Below are 27,085 nucleotides of genomic sequence, written 5' to 3'. Positions count from 1 at the left end.
AAAGAAACAAATAGAGCAGAGACCTAAATAAATAAATAAATAAATAAATAAATAAAAATACCCCTGAAAGTGACTGTACATCATAATCACGTCCTGAAACTAAAGACGAAACAAAGAGTTCTCAAGAGGAGCTTCAGGAATTGACAAAAGATGAAGCAGTAACTAACAATGAAGATCTTGTTCTTTGTACAAAGTGATTTCATCTAGCACACAATAAAACCAGTTATTACTGGAACTATAAATTTGATTACACACACAATTAATTTCCCTCAATTGTTAAAATCCCTGCAATTGTTTATATTCGCGTGCTTCTCCTCAGGCTCCCCCGAGATCGACGTCCATCGGTGCAACCACTGGAACCGTTTCTGCTCTTTATTCGCCAGTTGGGACTTCGGCCAAGTTAATCTCCCATATCAACTGCGCTCTATTAAAATTCTGAAGGTAAGCACCTTGCTCTAACGCCTCCCCCTTCCCTTAATGTGAAAGCTCAGCAGCGGAATAAAATGCATTATTGAAGCTGCTCCTGTTGCAGCACTGCGGTTCGCTCAATGCTCTCAGCTGCTAGTGCTCAGTGGAGTCAGGATTCGGAGACAGCGGCCAAGCAGAAATGTTGAGATCATGATTCATTTACTACGATTTTGTATTATGTAAGGAATAAAACATGACGGAGCATGCCGTTGAAGGAAAACCTCTCACGATGGAATGGCGTGACTCTGCCTGACACCAGGAAATACCACACTAAATCCCAAATAAATCTTGAAAATGTCAAATTACTGGTACATTTCTTGTTGCAGAACGTTACTTCATGCTGTCTCGTAGGTTATAGCAGCCATAAACAGCCATTCTCTCTTTTCTTGCATTTTATGTTATCAAGGCAAAAACACAACCAGCAGGGTACCATGCTTCTGAAAAGTTTTTCCATGTCTGATGTCCTAAATTGCAGCTTTACCCCCATTATATAACAGCATAAAATTACAAAGCACAGGCTCCCAAAAACTTAAAAAATCTGCAAAAAAAAAAAAAGTCACCATATCAATAATGTAGATCAAATTTGAGAGTCCACCATACAAGCCTCTGCTCTTTTTGCTGTTCTTACAGAAGTAATAATGTATTGAGTGAATTCATTTGCATGGGATTTTGTCTTGCAGTCAAATCTCCTGTCAGAGCTGCTGAAAATTAATGAACACCTTCTGGCCAATCAGATTCGAGATTTAAATACTTAAATGTATATCAGAACACAGAAAAAGGACAATAGTGTTGGAACACCTGTTTCTTCCACAAAGTGGAAAAGTTGGAGGCACACACAATTGCATGCAATATCTTTGGTTGCAGCAGCATACCAATGAAAAATCATGACTGGTCTGCTATAGAGATCTGACCTCAACCCTACTGAACATATTGGAGATGAATTGAAACGCTGACTGCACCCCAGGCCTCCTCGACCTACATTAGTACCTGACTTTAACGTCCTTGTGTCTCAATGAGCACAAATCTCCACACTCCAAAATCTAGTGGAACATCTTCCCAGAAGAGTGGAGGTTAGTATAACAGCAAATAAGTATAAAATGCAAACTCAGATGTTCAGAGAACGCTTTACTGTTTATGGTGTTTGACGCCATGGGTGCAAAATGGTTATATAAAAATTTGTTGTAGAAAAGCAATGTTTACAAGTTGATCAAAACAATATACTTTGTCAACAAAAACAACAGAATGTAGTTGATTCCTCAATACAGCAAAAGACATAACAGTTTAATGCTCAAAACTGATTAGTCAGTAGATGTGCACCATCTTGGTTCAGGTAGCTCCGGCTGTAACATGAACGTTAAGGATACTGCGCTCATTTTAAGCACGAGAGGGAGAAGCGAGAGGAATCGTATAGTAATACATTGTATTTAAAGGCGCCTTTGAAGGACACCGTACAATTGTGTGATAATCATAAAATCAAGAGAGAAAAAAACAGCTGTTTAAATGTCAATTTATCAGAAAACGCTAATTTGAACGAATAAGTTTTAAGACATGCTTTAAAAGAGAATCTCATCAAAGTGAACTTTCTTGAATGGACTGTGGAAGAAAATTCAAAAGATGAGGAGCAGCTAAACTAAATGTCCTGCACACCACAGTGACTAAACAAACAGAAGGTACAATGAGGGGAAACGGATAAAAAAAAAACATCTGAGAGAGTACGCTTTGGGATGTTAGTATGTGGCAGAGCTTAAAAAAGTGAAAATCAGAATCTTGTACTGTAGTCTGTATTTAACAGGAAGCAGTGTAGATGATAGAGAACAGGAGAGAAATGCATGATGGAGGAGGTTCTAGTAATTACACGGGCAGCTGAGTTCTGAACCAAATGATGTTTTTGAAGGAGTTTGTGAGGTAACCAAACAGAAGAGTTACAATAACGAATGCGTGAGGTAACTAGAGCACGCACAAGAATAGCTTGGAAATGGATGTGAGGGTGTTCAGAGGATGTACCTGAGAAAAGATTATAGAATTATCAATAAAAAGTGAGAAATTTTAGCACTTTGACAAATTGGATTTACTGCCAATCAGAAGAACCAACGTTCTGTCAATATGCGAAAATTGCACGAGAACCAAGATTTAATCTCTTCTAAACAATTTGAAAGAGAGGAGGAAAGAGTACAATTTGGCTTGCAGGTCAAATAGAGCTGGGTGTCGTTCAGGTAGCAATAAAAACTAATGACATATTTAGTAAAAAAATATATATAACCAAGTAGTAAGTAAATGATAAATAAAAGAGGGCAGAAAACAGACCCTTGAGGAACACCAGCAGTAACAGAGGAGAAGTATGATCTGAAATTATTGACCAAAAGAGTGTGAAATAAAGCGAGAGAGAGAGAAACACAGAGAGAGAGATTGAAGGAGTAAGATCATAGAAAGCAAGTGAAAGATAGTGAGTTCATGTCAAGTTAGAGAGAGTAGAAGCATGAGAACACACGAGAGGCAAAAGATCATATAGAAATCATATATAGAGGCAATGGTAACTCAGTGGTTAAGACACTGGACTTCTGATCAGAAGGTCCTGAGTACAAAATGCCATAAATACAGATTGAACGTGCCAGAGATTGTACTGAGCACATGTGAAAATTAATTTGTGTGATGTGTAATTAATTAATTAATTAATTAATGAAGCATTGTAAAGTAACCACGGGCAAATCACTGTATGTAAATATGTGGTTATACAAACACAATGTGAGGATTATTTCAAAGTCGGTTGTGTGTTCTTGCTTACTTTATGTGATGAACCATAAAGCTCCACACACCGCAGCTGATATTTAACTCCACAATAAACGCACTGTTTTTCCAGTCAACCCAATGAAACTGCACCTGACAATATCCACCCGCCATTTTTCCATTTCATTTTTCTGGCTCGGGAAAGAAATGAAATTTTTTTTTTCCCAAAGCATGTCAGGAAAAGCCGTAGTTGACAGCGCAACATAAAACTGAATGACAAATGAGATGCATTTGTCTAAAACAGCACAAGCTTTCTCTGGCAGTGAACAGAAGCTCATGATTCAAATACAAATCTGTTTTTTCGCCAGAATCAAAGCAAACCAAACAAAAAAATAATAAATCAAGCATGACGGCGTGCAAAAGTATGTATACCCTAAACAAAAAAACGAAAGCAAATCAGCAAACATACAAATTACAATTGACAGTAGACATTTCCATACCCTGAGACAACTCAAACGTATGTAAGTAAACAAACATACTAACTATAGAGAAAGGCAAATGTTCCTATATACCCCTCTAGAACAAAGCAGAAAATACAGAAGTCCACTAAAACTTGTGTAAAACAAATTTTTAAAGTCAGGCGAGTTCACTGAACCCTTTATACAATAAATGTTCTGATGGTTGAAATAAAGCTCTCCATCCACCTCATATAAGATCATGCACAATCCCAGGGTTGAGAAACTACTGTAGATATTCTGTGTTATTCACTCTACAGGTTACAATGACAATAACCTTCTTCTGCAAAACCGTCCCTAAACCATCCTAATTGTGTTCAATCAATCAAGAGGTTCAAGAGCATCTAAACGCACCCCCATCTTTCTACCTGCATCAAATCCCTTTGTCTACTCGAAGCAGGTTTAGGATTTGCATTTAACTGATCTACAGCCATGGCCAAAAGTCTTGAGAATGACACAAATATCAATGTTCTGCTGTAAAAATCTGCTGCTTTAGTGTTTTTAGATTTTTTTCTTTCTTCCAGATGTTACTATAGTAGACAAAGTATAATTACAAACATTCCATAAGCATCAAATGATTTTATTGACAATTACATTAAGTTTATGCAAAGAGTATTTTTGCAGTGTTGACCTTTTTTTCCCCCAAGACCTCTGCAATTCGCTCTGGCATGTTGTCAATCAATTTCTGGGTCACATCCTGACTGATGGCAGCCCATTCTGGCATAATCGATGCTTGGAGTTGCTGTGTTTTTGTTTGTCCACCTGCCTCTTGAGGAAGTTCTCAATGGGAGTTTGGTCTGTGGGAGGTCTAAGGAGTTTCCTGGCCATGGACCCAAAATTTCGATGTTCTCGAGCCGCTTACTTAACACTTTTTGCATTATGGCAAGGTGCTCCATCATGCTGGATAAGGCATTGTTCATCACCAAACAGTTCTTGGATGGTTGAAAGAAGTTGCTCTCAGACAATGTTTCGTACCATTCTTTATTAATGGCTGTGTTCTTAGGGAAAACTGTGAGTGAGCCCACTCCCATTGCTGAGAAGCAGCCTCACACATGGCCTCAGGATGCTTAACTGTTGGCATGACACAGGACTGATGGTATTTGTAATATTCACTGCAGTAATTAAGACATTTCAAGCTTATATTTGCTTGACCAGTAGTACTACTGTCCATCCTCACAGGACCTGATTGAGGCCGAATTAATTTGTAAACTTTTGAATCCACACCTGTACACCCACCCGGTTGTGAGGCTTTTTCTATTGAAACTACCGGACACGTCCTTGCGCCGCTCAGGGTCAAACGAGTGCTCTTATCAGACCAGAGCAATGATGACATACAGCAGAAAAAATAAATAAATAAATAAATCTCGCAGCTTCAAATCACTGCCTGTGTGTCCCCACAGACGAATTCAATTAAAGCAGCTGAATTCAGGGGACTGCAGCGGCTTTAATTGGATAACAAATGAAATGCTGCTGGCTGTGATGCCAATCGGGCACGCTGCCACTGTTCCTTTACTCCACAAGAGAGAGGAGAGACACTTTTGTATGGACGCTGTGGAGCGACTGCCCTTTAACAGTCAACTATGTGAAGAAAAGAAAAAAAACGAATGATGTGATTTTTATACAAGATGCAATAGAGGGCATTACTGTTGCAACACTTCTGCTCTAACTCTGAGCTTAAGATCCACTCAGTGTCTATTAGAGCCGTCAGAACAGATTTGAATGCACAAAAACACGAAACACGTATCAAAATCAATTTTCAAATACACTATGGACAAAGGTTTGTGCACACCTTTTCCCATTCCACATTTAGTTTCCTCCTTCCGTTATAATAACCTCCACTCTTCTGGGAAGATGTTCCACTAGATTTTGAAGCGTGTTTGTGGAAATGTGTGTTCATTCAAACACAACAGCTTTAGTACAGTCAGGTAGTGATGTAGGGTGATGAGGCCTGGAGTGCAGTCATCTTTCCAATTCGTCTCAAACAGGTTCAGTCACATCAACCACATGTTCATGGAGCTGGCTTTGTGTACAGTGGCACTGTCATGCTAGAACAGGTTTGGGTTTCCTTGTTCAAGTAAAGAGAAAATGTAATGCTACGATATCCAAAGGCATCCTATACAATCCTATAGTGTGTAAAAAAATGGGTCAAAATGAACAACTATGACGTCAAATATCACACATATCTGGTGTGTTTGCTTTCTGACTATTCGGTTCATTCAGAAGCCTTGATACAGGAACTTGAAGGCCTTTCATCGTTGAAAACAATACCGCAAAACGGTCTGAAAGCAGTCATAAAAAAGTCTCCCAAACAGCTCATCTGTCACGCTGATATGGTCACAAACGAACATTAGCTAAAAGAATGGGTCGAGCAATTCACCCAAATGAATGTCCTCATGTAGTGACAAGCAATAGCAAAGAAAAGAGTTCAAAAAGATTTCATACAGCATGAGGATGTCGTCATTTACATTAAAAGTTTCCATTTAAATTTTTATGTTCCACATAATTAAGTTCAGAATGAGGTAGAGAACCAATTCAGATGGCACCAGCTCAATGCATTAGAACACAGTAAATGTAATGGCACAGTGATGATAAATAGCAGAGGTATAAGTAAAAAAAACCTGAAAAATATTTGATGATCCCAATTACCTGAGGTGGTTCAGCAGAGGCTGGAGTCGCTCGTCAGACTGCACTGCTGGTAAAGAGCGCGCCGTCAGCTGCAAACACACACACACACACACACACACACACACACACACACACACACACACACACAGTGCAATCGATGAGACAAACGTTAAGGTCATTTTAATGAGAAATATACAGTAATAATATGAAAAATATATAAAGCGATTCATCTTTGTTCATCCTGACTGTGTCGAAAAACTGTTTTAGTGCAATCTACCATAATTCATTTATGCTTCCAGATCTGCAAACATCTCCACTGCAACATGCTTTTATTTACTTTATTACTTCTTTTAAAAAAATTTATTGTTTTTTTTTTTTTTTATCAAATGTGGATCTTTTGGACTATTTACCCAAACGATATAGGAAATATTGGACCACGGCCTGTAGAGACCGCAAGGCAAAACATCAACGCCTCAATGTTTGTCTTTTGTTAGGAACTATCTAGCAGGCTAACGAGTCCTCAGTTTTCTTCAAAATAGAGATTCTGTATAGTCCATGCAATACATTTAACAGGCAAATATGTCTATATGTTGAGGAATCGAAAGCAAATTTAGTGATTTGATTATTTAAATGTAAAAGGTGTTACTCTGTTTACTGTTACGTGTTAATTTGATACAATCTGCTGAACTCGCAGGTGGAAGAGATCGGCCTGAGAGGTTGAGAAACCTGTGTGAAACTTCCTGTGTATTCATTTATTTGTTCATTCAACGAAAGCGTTAAATGTTACTATAAAAAGAAAAGTACATGTGACTCCTAAATTGTTAAAAAGCCGTATAATAAGAGGAATAAAACCCTTTTAGTCACGCACAAGAAAACGTCCTGCTGTTTATCATTTCTCAAAAGCATGCGCCGTCAATGTTTTCTTCCTCACTCGTGTCGAAATTAAAAAAGTGACTACGCCGTCTTCATGAACTGTTACACACATGAATCTAGTAGCTCACTCTAACTTCAGCTCATAAATATGACAACATTCATAAACTCTGCCGCAGAAGACTCTGCAGTGCATCTGTTAACTGAAGCGAGACGAAGTCAGCGATGAAGAGACGTGTTAGATAAACACGAGCAAACTACTGAGGAAGCAGCAGATTGCAGCGTAGGCAGCAACATCTCTATTCGAACAAATATGGGGTTCTTGAGATCATAAAAACCAGTTTGTCCGAATAGATTAGCTTCCGTTCCCACACACAGGTTCAACAAGGCGCGCTGTAAAAGTAAGAAAAACGAATTTGGCACATACATAAATACAGTGGTGCTTAAAAGTTGCATCTTCAAAAATGAACCGTTCACCCTGGAGGGTCACATCCAGTACTTTTGTTATTTGCGGATATGGATTATGGTTTTTCCTCAATAAATAAAAGTAAAATTTTTTTGTCATATTTTGCTTAATTGAGTTCTCTTTTTCGACTTTTTGAACTTGAGGGAAAATCTGATGTTTTAGGTCAGCTTTACACAGATAATGTGGTGATCAAGAATTAATAAAGTATGTTCTTTATAAGTAAGTTTGTCCCTGATGAGGGAGCCGGTGGCGACTATGGCAAGGAAAAACTCCCCGAGACGGCATAAGGAAGAAACCTTGAGAGGAACCAGACTTGAGAGGAAACCCATCTTCATCTGGGTTGCACTGAATGTCCATTTATTACAGCTAAACGATGTTGCGGGGTGCAGTGATGGTGATCAGAAGCAAACTGTAGTCCTGAGTCAATGTAGCAGACTGTTGACATTAACTACAGTCCAAATCCATCCTCAAAGCTCCTGTTCTTACTCAGGAATTTCATGGAACCACCCAAGGTGTTGATAAGAAACCATCCCCAGTGGCCTCCAATCGAAGAGAAAACTATCCAGAGGCAGGCCTGGACAAAGTGGGAAGATCCGAGGAGGGAAGAGGGGCATATTACTAGAGAAGTATAGACAATTCTATGTTGACGAACTCAAAGCATGTTTACTTTTTTTTTTCTCTTTAATCCAATCTATTACAAAGTGAACATGCATGCTTTGTTCACAGGGCTCCGTCCTGCTACAAGAAGTTTGGGTCTCCTAGTTCAAGTGACGCAAGAATTTAATGCTACCACATCCAAAGAAGTCCTAAACAATTTTGTCCCAATACTTTTGTCCATATTGTGCAGCTGCTGTTTCTCAAAACACGATCCTCCCTCGCTGACCAATCAGAATCGAGAGCTCGACAGCAGGTGTAGTACAATTCTGCCTTTAAATGCTTTCGTAATAATAGTTACAGAAGTAATGAAAAAGGCAGGTGTCCCAGTATTTTGGTCCCTATAATGTGCATGTTAATATGTTCAATTATCTGATTCTTGCAGCAACCTAATATTCAGTTCACATCATTTGAGATTATTGTGTCCAAACATGCGATACTGTTTAACTGCTAATGGTAGTCTGATAATTGTCATTTGTGAGTATTTTTCTCTCTATTTTTCTTTCTTCATTTTTTTCCTTCATCTTCTCTCCTTTCTTAGAAATGGCTTGAAATGTTATATACTTATGTGCCTATATCGTACTGTGTGTACATATATTCCTTAAGTCTTTATAATCCAACCAAAAAAAAGTTGGTAGATTTAATTAATTATTAAAAATTAATAAAACATGATAGATCAATAAACAATGCTTAAATACAAGTACTATTATTCTGATCATTATTATAAAAATTGTCATTATTATACTGCAGAATAATATACAAGCCAATATTCAAATACAAACAGTTTCCTAATATTAATTTATTCATATATATCATTCAAATGTGTTCCATAATCAATTGTAATTTTACTTATATATATAAAAAAAAAAAAAAAAAAAAAAAACGTATAGCATTGTTTCTGAAGTACCAAACACCACTCCGGCTCATTAACTGGAAGAGAAAGTCTGTTTATAGCTGCCATAACGCAAGTGATAACAGGAACTCGCTTGATTAATGGATGTTCCACAGCATTAAACGTCACTAGAAATGCATTAAAAAATATATCATTCTTTGGAATCTTTGCCAAACCACAGCGTGTCCCATAACAGCACAGTCTGTTGTGTTATATTCCTTTTATATTGTACTGTAAAAATAATATATCTAATCCTACATGATAATAAATTGAAACGTACTCCGCTTAGTACAGTTTGTAAGCCAGGTCTTGTTTTGTTGCACACTGAAAAAGAAAAATTCCACCAGCACACAAAGCTCAAGGAAACACTATGAGTCACTGTCATTCAGCTAAATGGGAGCAGCAAACATTTCCATGCAAGGTCTCCTGTCGGGCCAACACAGACAGCAGCGCGGAGTCAGCCGGGGCAACCCACACACACACACACACACACACACACACACACACACACACACACACACACACACACACCGTTCATAACGGCTCGCTAACAGTCCGGAGGGACGCAGAATCATTACTTCACTGCTGCCATGTTGGTGATCCAGATAATTGGTGAAAAAATAGGAGTCAGATAGAGAAAAGTGCAGCAGAGAGCACAGGGCTCCAGGGAGACAGATGAGGTACAGGGAATATTCCCTGAATTCAGGCCGTCTGTATTCCCTACTGAATAAAACTCATACCCGATGAGACACCGACTGATCCGACTTGCACGTGACTTTTACTACTGATGCGCAATTAATACGAGAACTTTTTTTTTTATTACAAAAAAACAAAAATACAATTAGGGGGTGGGGGGTGTAAATAAAGCTTTGAAACAAATAATCCCACCAAGGAAGGTAAGATATTACATTTTACTCATATCAGGTGATCTAAATATACAACATCAATGTAAGTAGAATATACACTGACCAGGCATCATAACATGACATTATAACATTATGGATGGATAAATAAGTAACATTGATCATCTCTTCATCATAGCACCTGTTAGTGGGTGGGATATTATTAGGCAGCATTTGGTTCTCAAAGTTGACGTGTTAGAAGCAGAAAAATGGGCGAGCGTAAGGATTTGAGGGAGTTGGACGAGGGCCGAATTGTGATGTCTAGACGAATGGGTCAGAGCATCTCCAACACTACAGCTCATGTGGCATGTTCCTGGTCTGCAGTGGTCAGTATCTATCAAAAGTGGTCCAAGGAAGGAACAGTGGTAAACCAGCGACAGGGTAATGGGTGGCCGAGGCTCATTGATGCCCGTGGGTGCGAACGCCGGCCCATGTGGTCCGATCCAACAGAGTGGGACCAACACAATTTCAGGCAGGTGGTCATAACGTTATGCCTGATCAGTGTATGAATGAAAGATCATTATGCAGGTTTGTGGAGACCTTGAGCTAAGTAAAGTAGAGCAGAAAGCCATCACACTGTGCATACTACAGCTTGTAGTAGACATGTTAGCAAGCTACTAGCCTGTGTAGATTCTTGAGCTATAAATGTTCGATGAGTTTTAGTTGATACGGCAAACACGATCCGGAGCGTTGTTAGAGGAGAAGCTTTTATTGGAGCTTTATGTGCCTGATTAGCCTGGCAATACAATTTTACTGGTTCGTTTAAATTTTCTGGTTCTGTCAACGTTCAACAGCCTTATTATACAATTTATTGCACTGTCAATGCAGTACTTTTAGAGTATTATCATTCAGAATCTGTGCAGAGGGATGGAGGGAGAAGAATGGGGAGGGAGATGAGTGCCTGGCTGAAGATGAATGGAATTCAAGAAAAAAAATGATGCAGATGGTTTTGTGTTGAAAGCTGAGAATGGAGCAGGGATTATAATGGCATAACTAATGACTAAATGCAATTTGCTGACAGGATGGTCCGTGAAGAAAGTAGAAGGTTGGTGAAGCTTGGATAAAAGATATGGCATGCGAGACAAAGCATGTTTCTGTATTCCATTTACAAGTTCAACCAGTGATAATACTGGAGTGGAGTTATTCACAGACCAGACATTACCTCATGACCACTGATCAAGCATAACATTATGACCACCTGCCTAATATTATATTGGTCCACCTTTTGCTGCCAAAACAGTCCTGACCCATTCAGCATTAACATCATTACCTTCTTCAGCTATTTTAGCCACAGAAGCTCGTCTGTTTGATCGGACCACACGGATCAGCCTTTGCTCCCCACGTTCATCACTGATCCTTGGCCACCCATGACCCTGTCACCGGTTCACCACTGTTCCTTCCCTGGACCACTTTTAAAAAGATACTGACCTCTGCAAACCAGGAAAATCCCACAAGAGCTGCAGTTTTGGAGATGCTCCAACCCAGTCGTCTAGTAATCACAATGTTTGTGATCACAAAATTGTCAATTTCTTTTAAAGCATGGTTGCCAACTTGCCATTTGCTAAATACAAAAACACATACATAATTTGCTTCACCTTTCATACTCAGAACAAAAAAGTAACAACCCAGCATGAGTGGGTCATTTATTAGACATCAATCAGTGTTTGACTTATTATTATAACGTTATTAATAGAATGGTGTGCTAAGAGTAACTTTTCACAAAGTGGATTGAGCAAAATTCGTGACAAAAAATGATAATAGGAACATTATAGCCATAATAAATCATAGTATTGGATACTTGAGAACATTTAAAGGCAAATACTTTTGCACTTTTACTCAAGTGAAGCTTTTAAAGGAGCACTTTTAGTTTTGCTGGAGAAACATTTTACCTACTGTATTTGCTCAAGTACATGCTTTGTGTACTTCATCCACCAGTGGTGTTTTATTAGTTCTTATGAAGGGTACATGGTGCTTTATTATAAAAATATTTTAATAACTTTTACCTTAAGAAATAGAAGTTGGTCCTCTAGGACAGAGGTGCTACATAAAACGAAACAATTAATAACACGAAAGTAGCATACAGACCATATAGGACAATAATTCATTCTATAGGCTTGTTATTTATTTATTTTTTTGTTTTTTGCAAGACAGCATTAATAAAACACTGAAGCCAAATTTGTTGTTCATATAAAGATTTATAAGTCGCTGTTTATTGCCTGGAGTGGATCCTGATATTTCAGCATAGAAAGACAATTCAGACACTTACTGCTTTTATCAAATTGTCCCTTCCTTCTGCCTCGAACACACACGAACACACTCGATGCAAAATTAAATACAAATAAAAATCCCTGATGCAAACAATACAAGAATCTTGAAATCTTGAAATGATTATATACAAATTTTCATCCCTTATTTGCATACTTATCAATTTAATGACATACTTAATTACTTCTAAAGTGTGTTTTACCCTCCACAGCGAATCACCTGATCATAAAGTCACAGGGAACAATATGATTCCATTACACACACACACACACACACACCTTTATCTACTAGGTTTCTCTAGGGGTTAAAAACAAAGGCTTAAAAGATAAAAGATTCCCAGAAAAAGAAGACTCGTCTGCGTCATGGGAATATTGATTAATAGATTGTCATCAGGCTGCTTTTCAGCATCATGAACTCTTTTGTGTCCCAGATCTCCCGGTAAAGTAACGAACACAAAAGCGTCCGTTTTTGGAGCTGAAACTGATCAATGCTGCGAGAAGAAACGAGCGCTTTCTATCCTAGGCAGCTTTCTGTTCCTCGTAATTAAACAATCTCTATTGTCTTTGGATGGGCAATTACAGGGCGAATGGGAAAAGCGTCTTAATATGGTAACGTGCTCGGAATTTTAAGCACCTAAAATAAGAGGCTCACTTGTGCGTTTGCCTTTTTCGGGGGGAACTTGTAAATATGTCATTCAGGAAACGGCGTGTCAGAGTGCAAGAACAAATCAACCACTTAAGTCAAGATACTGCACGACGCGGTTTTCTAGTTGTTAATCAGCTTGTGTTTTCGGAAATGGTTTAAAAGAACGGATGTGTCTGAGAAGCAGGCTGGACTATGAAGAGGCAGTGCCTCCATTAGGAAACAGAAAGAACTACACAGCAACACAGGTTTACAGTGCGCACTGTTCCTTCAGTGGAAACTTTTAGGATGTTTTATCAAAGATGTTGAAAGCTGTTCAATTAAAAAAAGAAAAGAAAACCCTCCTCAAGATGTGAGCACACTGGTTAGCAAGACTGCATTTGGAAACGCTGCTCATTAAATAAAAGCCCTGCCAAACCGCCATCGCTTATTTGAAAGCTGGAAACAGCAAACAGCAGAATATATCCCAAAAAAACTAAAGGGAAAAAAAAAAGGTAATGAGTGCTCCCAGCCAGATGGTGATTCAAGTGCAGTGCAACATAAGCCATTCTAGAGAGCGGTACTCATCAGGAACCTGAACTCTCCAGCCATCCATCGACATCCTGCCAGGGGAGTGTGCGCAATACAGGGAAGCTACTCCAGCTAATTGGCATTAGTGTGGTTCACTGGAAGCGAGCGCATTTCTCCGAGGAGCACTCTGTCCCCGAGATGTAGCTTGTTAACACTTATGCCAACTTGGAAAGTAATGCAGGTCTCTAGAAAGTCGCTTGTGCTCGAGGGAATAGAGGGACGTGTGAATGACATTAACCCGACAGTGTGGATGATGAAATTTTTACCATTAAGCAGATCTCTGAACGGTTCATGAACGTTTACTGTAGTCGCTAATGCTGCACACTGTACAAGATAAGTCAGCATTTTGAAGGGGTTCTACTAAAAAAAGGAAAAAAAAAAGTTTGACAATACTGGACAGCTGAAGGCACTAAACTATTGACGATTTGAAATCTCTCAAGTGCTCTGTCGTGGGTGGAAGGTGAAGGGGACAGGAGGGGAATGGAAAAGAGAAAGAGCAAGAAAATGCTCTAAAGCGCAACACAAATGAGAAAATTGCTAATCTGGAATTAGTGTGGTCAAGACGCGATTGTATGTGTATATGGTTGGGGTGGTTTTAAAAATGCCCACAACACTGCAAGCTGCATTTGCATTAATCTAAAAAGAGCACTATATGGTCAGACACAGTGCTAGAAGTTGTTCTTATAGTTTAAGCTCAAATCTCTCGCTTGGAGAAAAATAAAATGCAACTTCAAGCAGCTAAATCCTAAGCAGCTTACATTACGATAAGCGCTTCCATGAATAATAATGAACTGGTCACGTGGTTCTCGGTGAAAACACAGAGGAACTTTGGAAATTCTTTGCTTATCATTGGTCACTTATTCAGATGAGTTTTCTTAAAGGTTTAGCTCCATCATGATCTATTGATGACTTATTGAACAGATGTTCCAACGTGTCCAGAGACGAAATAGCGGCTGCTGTTCAAGAGAGCGTCCTCCGCTGCCGTGCTAATCCGCTGTAGTTGCAGGACATATTGAGCATTGGATTATCACGGCGTGAAAACAAGGTGCAAAGTCATCTCCCCTTTGTTGACAGAGACAGGGCTGTCTTGATAAGCAATCAGTAATACGGGAAATTGATCTGACGAGATTAACAGGTTCGGACCACGAAGGGCTATCTGTCCAACACAGATACGAGAACATATCCAGGAGAATGAACAGATACACAGGACAAACTCAACACATCAGCACAAGATTGTTACTTCTTATCAATTGTAAATGGTAATCAGTTCAGTGCAAACGAGCTGAAGCAGAAATCAACATTCAAATATCCATATTAACTTTTACCTATAAAAAATCTGAAATGTTAATTCTAAAGCCAGGTGTGGTTTTTGGTTTGAAAGAGGCAGATGTAGAGGACAGTAGTATGGAGACGGATTAACTGCGGTGGCGACCCCTAATGAAAGCAGCCAAAAGACAACAACGACGTAAAGCCATATGTGGTTCTTCCATAAAACAGCAAATTTAGGACGTCTTTGGACCTGGTAGCATTGAATTTTCCTTCACTTGAACTAGGAGACCCAAACCTGTTCCAGCAGGAAAAAGATTTGTGCAGCTCCATGAGTATATGCTTTACATGGGGTGGAGTGGAAGGTCTCGAGTGGTCTGCTATAGCGCTTTACTAAAGCCCTCGTGGCTGAATGAGCACAAATCTCCACACACTCTAAAACCTAGTGGAACATCTTCGCAGATGAGTGAAGAGCAAATGGGAATAAATGTGAAATGAGATAATTAAAAAGCATACATGGATCTTATAGTCAGGGGTCCACAAACGGATGTCCATAACGTCCAAGTGTTGTGTTGAAATGCACAATAGCAGCCCGAGTTAAATTCAGATTAAAAAAGTTTAATTCAGATTGGATTAGTTTTACACATAAAACTGAAGTAATGTCATTAGCATCTTTGGGATTTTCAAACCTGTCTAAATTAGTAGTCAATCATTTTTATAAACTGAAAATATTATTTTGCATACAATTAACAGTAGGAATCATCCACTCGATTGTGATTTTGGCCTTAGGTGGCATTAGCATAGAGATAATCCATGCTACTGAACCTGTTTTTAGAAATGCACATTTTCTTTTTATTGAGCTGTGAATTTCCCTCTGGAATGAATAAAGTGATCAATCTATTCATCCATCCATCCTTTCTTCTATAATTGTATTGAACCTGCCTGCATTACGTAAGTCTAAATGCGGCCCTTAATATAAAAGTAGTTCACCTATGGATTTTTCCCCATACTTTTTTCCATAGGAAAACACTTTTTTTTCTATTGTCTCAAACCAGAGGTGGCAAAAGTACACACATCCTTCACACAAGTAGAAGTACAGATACTCGTGTTTTAAAAGAGGTAAAAGTTGAAGTACTGACTACACTTTTTCAATCACGTTAAAGTAAAGAAGTTTGGGCTCTGACATGTGGTGATAAAGTAGTCTTTACTACTACCTGTTTTAGTATCATGCTGGAAACTGAAACTCATATCATAATATTAATACAAACGAATTACAAATGTTATCTAATGAACGTATCCCGCTGAACAACCACCATATAGAACACAAGCAGAGAAAAGATGATGATGATGATGAGAAGTCATGTTTAGATTGCTGACTCCCTCCATCTCATCCAGCCCCAAACTTCTTGTTGGCTTCTGCCTTATTCAATGTTAGCTTCGTAAAACTAGCCTACATCTGTGTGAGAGGCAGGAAATGATACAATAAATAATAATATTGATCATGTCACCACAAAGATTAAAACTAAAGTAACAAGTCTGGTTTGAAAATGTAAGAAGTAGAAAGTACAGATATTTGTTTAAAAATGTAAAAAGAAAAAAAAGAAAAATAAATAGTGAAGTACCGATACCAGAAAAATCTGCTGAAGTAGAGTAACTAAGACTTCATTACTTCCCACCGCTGTCTGAAAACAAAACTATTACAAATTCAAGTAGTGCTGAATTTAAAGTGCAGCAATAAAAGCTTAAAAGAAACTTTTCAGGCTACCCAGAGAGTTGGACATTCAGCCTATACTTATATAGCGTATATACACAAGGTGGTATTAAAAAGTTTTCAAAACTAAATGGTGCTAACTGATGCTATTCTGTCTGCATCTGCGATTTTGTCATGGACAGCAAGTTAGACCAAAGAGTAAACATGAAAAGCGCCACAGAGACACTCGATATGACGTACGTTCGACATACGGCGAGTCGTTCGAGGTGTTTTAATCGGCACGTGCGTTTGAACAGCGGAAGAAGATCGCTGGAAGACGTCGAGAGAACAGGAAGATCTTCAACGAGCTCAACCCCCAGAAATGTCAAAACTATTCAGCATCTTGTGCATGATGATCGTCAGAGAACGATTCACATGATCTCACTTCTGTGCCCAACCAATTCGCCAGATTTGACTCCTGCGGAATTCACTCTTTTCCCATTTTGACACCACTGTGGAGCTTTGAAATGAAGACTTCCAGGTCATATTCTATAAGAGAAACGGAGGGAGTGCTGTATTGCTGTGCAAGGGGACTATTTTGATGGCGATAGTATCATATCAGAGATGGATAAACTGACTGGTTGGCATTTTGTCTACACATGAGCGCTAACGTCTTCTTTCTAAAGGATCCCGTCGCTCGCATCAAGCCACAGTCATAAACGGACAGACAGACAGACAGACAGACAGACAGACAGACAATCTCTTTGCCATTTTGTCAATTAAACAACATTTTGCAATATCGCCAAATATACTGGAGTTCCAGGCCAAGCAGCAAAAATGCTGTGTTGCCAATAAACCATGGCAGTCTGGTATACTAAGTGCTGAGCACTGGGAATACTTTCACAAAACTTTATCTGTAGCCTTCACTTGAAGAAAAGCTATTCAGGACTTTTATGTATTCAAAAATAACTAGGCTGGGCAAAATTTATTTCGGCATCGACAAAATGGCTTGTCAATTCCTTTTCCCTACAAACGGTCTTTTAATTAAGGCTCTCCTCTGTCCCCGGTCAGCTCCTGCTTTTATTTATTTATTTTTAAAATCATCTGCACTATGATCACTGACTGACAGTTTTCTATTACTAACAAAGTGCACAATATTCTGTAGCGGTCTTCACAACAAAATTGTAAACAGATGAAATTATAGTGTGTCAATGTAATCATTCATGTTAAATCTCACCCTGGACAACCAATCAAAATAAATTAGATGCAAGATGTTTTTATTGCTTGATTTATATGATAGCAGTTCAAATGCTGGTCCTTCCTTTGATTGCTGTTCTGACTAGAAATAATAAATAAATACAAATAAGTTTTAAAAAAAGCATAATTACAGGATGAACAAGTCTTCAAGTGCCAGATGGGCTGGTTTAAGTATTTCAGAAAGTGCTGATCTCCTGAGATTTTCACACAACATTAGAGTCAACACAAAACTATTGTGGGAAAAAAACTTGCATGTAGCAGCAGTTCTGAGTGTGGAAACCCCTTGTTGAGAGTTTAAAGTAGTCCAGCCAAACTAGCAGGCTTTAACATAAGAGGTAGCACAAACAGCCTCTCTATATAGCCGAGGTGACAAGAAAAGCATCTCGCAATATGTTAAACCCTGAGGTGGATGGACTACAACAGAACATTTACTCTCATCAGCCAAGAACAGTAATCTGAGGCTACAGTGAACACAAGCTCACCATAACCAGACAGCTTAAGACCTCCTGGTCTTCAGCTATGCAGCTGACAAGGAATACAAAAGCTCTGGTTCATATGGCTGAGTAGTGTATCATGAAAAGCACTGTATAACTAGTGAACACTGTCTTGCAATGTTGAGCTAGCACACAGCAGAACACACATTATTAAAACAAAAGACAGGCCTATTCATCAAACAAATAACCTTTTACAGCACCAGAGATGTTACTGTGCTTAATCTGCAACACCGCTTAAGCAAAATGTCACATGCCATTTACGTGCAGCAGTTACAAGCAATTACATTGTACCAAAAAAAGTACAAAGAAAAATGATCATGTGTCATCATGAATAGAGTCAAAGGGGAAAAAATGTAACTCCTGACAACAAAAAATTCATAAATATAATACCAGTAACACTTCATTCGATTACTGATGTGAAAAATCATCAGGTTAATTGGTTAAACTGGATGGCAATGGAGTTGTTGAAGTGGAATTCAATTCATAGGAAAAGGTTGTGGGGTGTTTGTTTGTTTTTGCATTAACACCCTTTTTTTTCAAATCCAAAACCCAACATAAAACGTCGCTCCTACCAAACCAAAGATTACAAATTACATTAACTTCAGGCCATGGATTATTTACTTGATGAATTAGCTCACGAGGCAAAGAGTAGAGGTGAACTGAAGGAGTTACATGTGATTCATGGCTACATTCGTAGCATTTTGCGCTCGAATGTAACACATAAGACACGCTTATACAGAGCGACTTGGTGGTGGTGGGATTTGAGCTCACGACTTTCCGATCCGAGGTCCAATGTGGTAATTATCTACTGAAATACCACTTCTAAGTTTTTAACACATACTCATGATGCAGATTTATTTAATCAGGTTAGTCTATATGTGCTTTACTAAACACTGAACAACATGATGTGCATGTAAACAATAGAATGACTGTTTATGGAGATTTGTGTCCTACATATTTTTTATTACATTTTTCGTTTAACATTAAGACAACTTTTTTTTCTCTTGTTGGCTTGAATCAAACCATGTGTTTTTTCTTTACCTCTATGTTGGTAGTGGTATCGTTCTGGTTTCAAACAGAATGATAGAAAGAGGCATGGATGAGCAGGGTAATGCTCCGAAGATGGCTGGCTGAATTTAGCGTTACGCAAGGATTTAACAACTGAGGTGTTTTTCTTATTAAATGTTCTACTTATCTTATTATCCAGGCATCAATGTGCTTTAAATAGCTGAGGGTGTTAAAAAACCCATGTTATGTGTATTAATGCCGGACTTCACTTCATCCAAAATGTTTAACGGTTCAATCGTGCGATGACTTACACGCGTGAACTCGAACAAAAGATTCCGGAGTGAATAAGATTTCACCTTCACTGGAGATGTAGCAGTCACAAGGCATGTAGCTTTTGAAAAGAAGAGCAGTGTAATTGTTGGCAGTGAAGGAGCGTGTCCAATAAAGAGGGAGAAAAAGAAAAACGCTGCAACGAGACGATAACGACACACTGTAACAGCCTCAATGCTTGTGCAATGATGTTTAAACATTAAAGGCTTTATCTTTTAGTGTTGTGACAATGTTCAGAAGAACACTCGAGCTTTTTACACGTCTTCCCTTCAATAGTTACAGCTAAGACGTTTTCAAGAGCTTTATTAGCTCAGGGTTTATATTACACAGCGCAAGAGAGAAGTAGAGAATTAAAGGTGATAACTATGGTTTAGAAGAGGCTGACGGAGTGATTGCTTTTCAGTAAAAGGCAGACCAGACTCCTGTTTAATCAAATTCCAAACCAATCAAATTCCTACATATAGACAGTAAGAGTTTGGTGTTGATGAGAATTCGATGCTGCTTCAATAGCAAAGGCTGAATCCTGCAAAATCTATGAATGTGTTACGTTTTTCAACATAAGCAAAACGCTTGGAGTCGAACAGATGCCCTTCGCCTGAATGAACTACAAAGGCTACAACTTGACCATACAGACCTCCAAATAGCCTTTTTACAGACGTTTCAAACTTATACACTATATGGAGAAAAGTATTGAGACTCCTGACTTTTCTAGTTACACGTGTTTCTTCCCCAAACGACAAAGTTGGAAGCACGCAATTGGATGCGCAAGACTTGCATTTTTTTTTTCCTTCACTTGAACTAGGAGACCCAAACCTGCTCCATCGTGACAGTGCCCCTATGCACAAAGCCAGCGGCATTAAAATATGGTGTCGCATGCTTTGGAGTGAAAAATCTTCAGTGGCCTGCTATAGAGCTCTGACCTCAACCCTACTGAAAACCTTTGGAATGAATTGGAACGCTAACTGCCCCCCAGACCTCCTGGAGAGTGGAGGTTCTTATAACAAGCAAAGGAAGACCAAATGTGAAATGGGATCACGTGTCAACAAACATTTGTTCATATACGGTACCAGACAACCCTAAACAGGAAGGAAGTGTAGCATTTTATTTTACATGCACATTATTTGCAACAATTCTTTGTAAGCAACCCTAATAAATATATTTCACTGATAGCATCTATACACCTGCCTGATGCTTGTTGAATATACACGGACTCAAAGAGTTCATTTAATCTGACAACGTCATATTACAGATACATCTGTTAAGGTTAAAAGAAATTGAGTGGACAGCCACATGATTACTAATAAAAGAAAAAAAACCTGAGAAAGGAGGCGGGGTTTCCAGTGGGTCCTTTAGTAATCACTTATGAAACCGGATTTCACTCTGGATTTACAGCTCAGTTGGTTTGTCAACTGGAGAAGTAGAAGTAAGAAATAATAATGGAAAATGTATGGAAGATGGTAGAGCTGCTTTTGTTTGGAGCTGCATTTTTTGTCTTTGTTTATATTACACACACACATTTTGCTCTTATAATCCTTCACTCTTCTGGGAATATGGATTTATGGATATATGTGTATCAGCCACATGATGACAGCACCCCGGCCATGATGTATGGTGAGGAGGTCTGGGGTCTATTCAGCGTTCCAATTTATCCCGAAGGTGTTCAGTAGGGATGAGATCAGAGCTCTATAGCAGGCCACTCAAGATCTTCCTCTCCAAACTATGCAAACCATATCTTTGTGGAGCTCGCTTTGAGCACTAATACTTCTTAGCAAAGGGAAAATTTCATGCTACCACATCCAAAGACATCCTATACAACTCCAGCTGGAATAGGCATGTTTCCCAATTAGTTGTTCCCCCATATACTGCATGTGGAAACCTAAATCCCTACACTTCAAAGTGGTTTGTAATCTAGCAAACTCGTGTTGATCTATTCATTGAAAGAGACTCAAAGCGCTTTTGGATAAGTGCGTCTGATAAATGCTGTAAACGTTTTAACACTGCGACTTTACAACAGCTTTGGAAAACAAACAAAACTATTTACCAGCTACAGGATTCATAACTAGAAAAACATCCTTATTGGGTGGAAAAAAACTATCAGAGAAATAAAATATCAGAGAGACAAAGCAGTAATTTAAACAGTCAGGCAGCGCCACTACATGCAACACTGAACAGCGAATGACAGAAGGTGCTGCTGTTATACCAATTACTGATAGGTACATGTTCAGCAAATGTTTCACAAACATCATATTTAGGGAAATATAGTAAAATTCATTCTGCATGCAGGAAGATGCAAACACTAGTTTATTTAAAGCAAACGCAAGTGACTAGATTTAACAATTCATCTGGCAATTAGCAACTTTTGCTAAAATCACTATAGACTGGTCATGATTTCATTCTTCACACCAAGCTGGTGCAGAAACCACACAAACAACAGTATTTGCTAGAGCTACAAAATCACCGGTTGTTGGTTATCAATAAAAATGTAAATAAACAAATAAGTAAAAACCAGCAAAATGCCAAAGTGTCTATTTTCCCCCCTTAATCAAACCCATCAAACCCTCGATGCATATGGATATGGAGTCTGTGTGACTCTGGAGCTGTGAAGGAACTAGTGTACTAATGGCACTCTTGTTTCAGTGTATACTGTAGATGTGAAGAATACGTAACGTGTCCTGTATTAATCATGTATACTGAACATAAACATACTTTATCATATACAAACAGAAGTCACTCAGACGAAAATAAATTACCATTCCTCATGTTTTTCCCTCCTGCGAATTTTCCTCGACACAATCATGTCAGGTCTGCTCATTAGGGACCGAAAACTACATCTGAATTTCTATAACGCTGGTGTGCGTCCATTGTTAAAGATCAAATCAAAGCAAAATAAAAACAAACATTTATATGGACAAAAGTTCCTATGTGCATTTTGAACATCCCGTTTCACATTTTGTCCGCATTTGCGGTCCCATTTTTCTGGGAAGGTGTTCCACTAGATGTTGAAGTGTGGTTTTACAAGGGTCTTAGTAAAGTCAGGTAGTGATGTATGGTGAGGAGATCTGGGGTGCAGTCAGCATTCCAATTCATCCCGACGGTGATCAATAGGGTTGAGGTCAGAGCGCTATAGCAGGCCACTCAAGATCTTCCACTCCAAACCATGCAAGCCATATCTCCATGGATCATGTTTTGAGCACTAATACTTCTTAGCAAAGGGAAAAATTTAATGCTACCACACCCTAAGACATCCTATACAATTGCATGCCTCCAGCTGTGTGGTAACAGTTGGGGATGAACCACATATGGCTGGAAAAGGCCTCATATACTGCATGTGGAAACCTAAATCTAAATTCTAGTGTTATTTACAATATACAAAATCATACCCCGGTTCCACAGGCCGTTTGGTGGTCTAATCGAATTCACACATCGTTGCTTCACTGCTAGTTGAAATCCTACACTTCAAAGTGGTTTGAGATACCTAGCAAATATCCGAAGAGTATTTACCTGGGCTTAAGAGATCTCATAGCCTCCTTTCTCAATTCCATCTTCAAACACAATTCAAATGCTATATGCATGCCAGTAGTGTAGTGTACAAACGCATTAGAGACGCTTTTGTATTATTGCCCTCTACCCCCAATCAACAGTCAATTGACTCTTGTAGGCTGCTTATGGATCTGGACAATTCTTGTCGGCCCTGACCTGTGACCTGCCGTAAACTCATTACCATGTGCGGTGAAGCGCGAGGCCGTGTCTGGAATAGCAATAAAGGGTTTTGCCTTTTAATGCTCGACACACGAAGTGATGTGCATGACACCCTTCTTTTCCCTGTTCAAAGGCACTTAAATCTTTCTCGAGACTGTTCTAGGTCATACACAATTCAATGTCTCAATGCTTAAAACCCTCTCCTTTCGCCGGCACACCATCCTTCATCTTCACTTACCCAAGTAGATATAACAGATGAAAGCAATTAGAGAGCACAGCCTTCACCTGAATGCACATGGGCAGCCGTCCCTAATGGACATCCTTCACGTTCCGTAGGCTCAGCGGATTTCTCAAACGTATTAATCATCTCGGCCGAGCTATGCTCCAAAACAGCAAGTAGCTGACCATTAGAGGCTTTAAGAGCTAAATGTCTATGCTCAAGGTGACCACTTTTTATATATATATATATATATATATATATATATATATATATATATATATATATATATATATATATATATATATATATATATATATATGCTGCGTCATGGAATTTAGTTATAATTTCCTACGTCTATAAATATCAGCACTGGAATGCGGCTAAAACACGTACATCGACACAGATCGATATCATGCGGCACCCAAATTAAGTTTGTGAAGGCTCCAAAACAAATCACGTAACCATCATAACAGGAGGGAAACTAAATCAATCAGTCGGATAAAGAATTCAAAACAAGGCTCAGCTTTAGATTATATTTTCCGTCCATTGACAGCTCCAATACATCAGGTAACCTTTTCACAGGATAGCCAATATTTGCTGACTGAACTACTTTATCCGCAGTGACTTTCACAGGAGTGAGCTCCAACAGCGGTTTGATGGAAGCGGACTTCTGGTGTACGATGCAGCACTCACTGGTCAGAGTCAGATGTTCTGTATGTCCATTAAGGACACGCTTCTCTAAATTCACTACATACAACACCTTATTAGAAGCATAATACGTCTCGGAGACACAGCTTCCGATTCATCTAACAGAGATACATGTTCAGGCTTTTCGTGTTTTATTTATAGCTGCCTGGGAGACAAACCAGTTTAACTAAAATAAACTCTTCCCCTTACTGCCTTCTGCAATACAAACGATTTACCTTGGATTGTATCTTTAAACATAACGGTTTAACACTGATGTGAACACCAGCATTTCTGTCACTTTCAAAACAGTCTCAGGCGGCCAGAAATGTGTGGATCTCCTACAGTCAATGAATTGTCTAGAACATTTTGAGATTACAGTTGGAGGTTGACCGATTAATTGGGCGGCATTTTTTAACTAATCGGCTGTTTGTGCGCAAATTTGGCCAATAATTAGGCAGATGCATCCGACACACCAAACCATGCCCGTATGTTCTGCGCTTGTGTGAGAGAACAGAAATCTCCTATGCCAGCAGGTGGCAGTAGTCTGTATTCGGCATCCAAACAGGGAAACCTATAAATGTATACTGTCAACCCCCGATAATTCACGTTTGGAACTCGCGGTTTGGAAAATTCAAGGGTTCTCATTTGGAAGCAGACTAACAGCAAGTTGTGGATTATGTTAAAATTTGCGGGGAAACAGAATGTTCAGGAACGTTAGAATAACATTTAAACTATGTATTTGATCAAATACGCCGCACTATTATGTTTATAAAGTGACATTATGTCTAGATGAATTGACTCTGGTACCATAGGTACCTTATAAGCTGCGGGGGTGCATCCAAAAACCGTGAATTTTGTTGACGCTTAAAAAAAAAAAAAAAAAAAAAAAAAAAAAGCACATACTATACTTATGACAAGATGTCCGCAAACGTTTGGCAATATAGTGTATGTAGATAACAGACAGACACTCACCAAGCTCAAGCTGAAATGTTCACCATGCCATTTCACTGAGGTCACAAACACAGAGTGCTACATCAAACATGCATGACATCGTTTCTCCTTCTTCAGGACAAAACAATGAGTTCTCATTTGTCCAAGCCCTCTTCTTTCTTTTTTTTTTAGTCTGTATTGCATTCATTCACACTAGCGAATTAGCTCACTATATGTTTTTATATTATGTTGGCTGCCAATTTCTGAGCAAGTAACTTATGTTTACAAGTGAACAATGAGACTGGTTTAGCTTCCAATCTATATCTAATGAATTTATAATTGTCCACACCTAAGCCATAATTGGTTGGTTTTCCTAAATCTGTGAGAGTGGAGCATTAAAACAAAAATGTAGCAGTTGATCCTGATGCTTTTTCTGCAAGTTCTCTTCAACTGGAAGCCACTCATTGCTGCTGAAGATGGTTCCACATGAACAGACCAAAGATACATGAGATTACTGTGGAGGATTAAACTCAAGAAACATGAAGATGGATTTGGACCGTAATTACCATTAAGTTTGCTACAATGACTTGGGGCTTTAGTTGCCATGAACAGTTTTGCACTCAACTGTCCATCAGTGAACCTTTACAATGATTGAGCTCTAATAATTATACATTCGTGACACCCAAAGAAGTTGTTCCCTTTTGAGTCCTCGCAATGTTTCTATCCTCATATTATCTCGGGGAGTTTTTTCTCTTCCCACAGTCCCCAGTGGCTCACTCATTAAAAGCCTTGATTTATGTATGTAAAATTGATATTCATAATCAATATTTTTCTGTAAAGAAGCTTTGGGACAATGTCGCTATACAAATATACGGACTTGAATTTAATGAGGGCTCAGCACCGACACACACACACACACACACACACACACACACACACACACACACACACACACACACACACACACACACACACACACGTTTCTTTTGGAGAGTAGACATACAGAGTCGAAATGCAATTAGTGTTGCCATGTATTTGTTTTTCAATTACCACACTCAGACCACTGCATTCTCGGATTGGCCAAACCTCACGCTTATATTGTTAAAATGGTATAAAATGTGACACACAAAAATCCTTCAGAATCTTTTTAGACATGAAAAAGAACAAAAACTACAACTAACAGCAACTGACACAAACAGCGTTATATCCAATGTCCCCTGCTGCCCGTGGCTGATTAATATCAAGTAGGTTACCAAAGAAAAGCCTGTACCAATACCCATGCAAATAAGATAATAAAAAAACAACGTCTGCAACAGCAAATCATGAAAACACAGCAAACAACTCATTCTTGTCACACCACGAACAAAAGAACAAGGAGCTCGAAAGATTTCAATTAGACCTTCTGTCACTTTTTTTTGTTGCTTGTGGCTTTACTTTGTTCATTGCAAAAAGAAAAATAATTACAGACTCGTGAAATGCTGCGATTCTGGAGCACGGTATGAACTTACGAAATCATTACAAGCAATAAAATCTTCGACAGCTCAACGACTCACATTTTCTACTCCCATACTGGTGTCTGTTTGCCAAATCCGACACATGAGGGTCCACAGCCTGCGTATCAAATTGTTTCGTTCGGCAGGCAGGGTAAGACGGTAAAGCTGGAGGTGGTGACCCTCATATCAGGTATCAGAAAAGATTTTCAACCTTCAGAGCATCTCAATTCAAGCCTGCTATATAGAGTTGTCTGTCATGATGATTGACACTTTTCATTTTCTCTTCGTGATTGTCCCAAAAAGCCATAAAGGACAGCTGGATCATTAGAAATGCCAGTTTCACCTTACACACATATACTTTTATTTATTTATTTTAGCAGATAGTTTTTTTTCCTATGGTTTTTTCCTTGGTTTAGAA

General features: G+C 38.8%; 1 protein-coding gene across 1 annotated transcript in view; it reads right to left on the bottom strand.

Moving 5' to 3' along the window:
- Positions 1–27,085, bottom strand: part of prim2 (DNA primase subunit 2) — a 75,095-nt gene that overhangs the window by 35,926 nt on the left and 12,084 nt on the right. Inside the window, exon 8 of the mRNA XM_046835860.1 lies at positions 6,354–6,421. Within this exon, the coding sequence (XP_046691816.1) occupies positions 6,354–6,421 (68 nt within the window). The remainder of the gene's footprint in view (positions 1–6,353; positions 6,422–27,085) is intronic.

This window comes from Silurus meridionalis, chromosome 2, assembly GCF_014805685.1.
Source record: "Silurus meridionalis isolate SWU-2019-XX chromosome 2, ASM1480568v1, whole genome shotgun sequence".
NCBI lineage: Eukaryota > Metazoa > Chordata > Actinopteri > Siluriformes > Siluridae > Silurus > Silurus meridionalis.
This window is presented reverse-complemented; position numbering and strand designations above follow the sequence as displayed.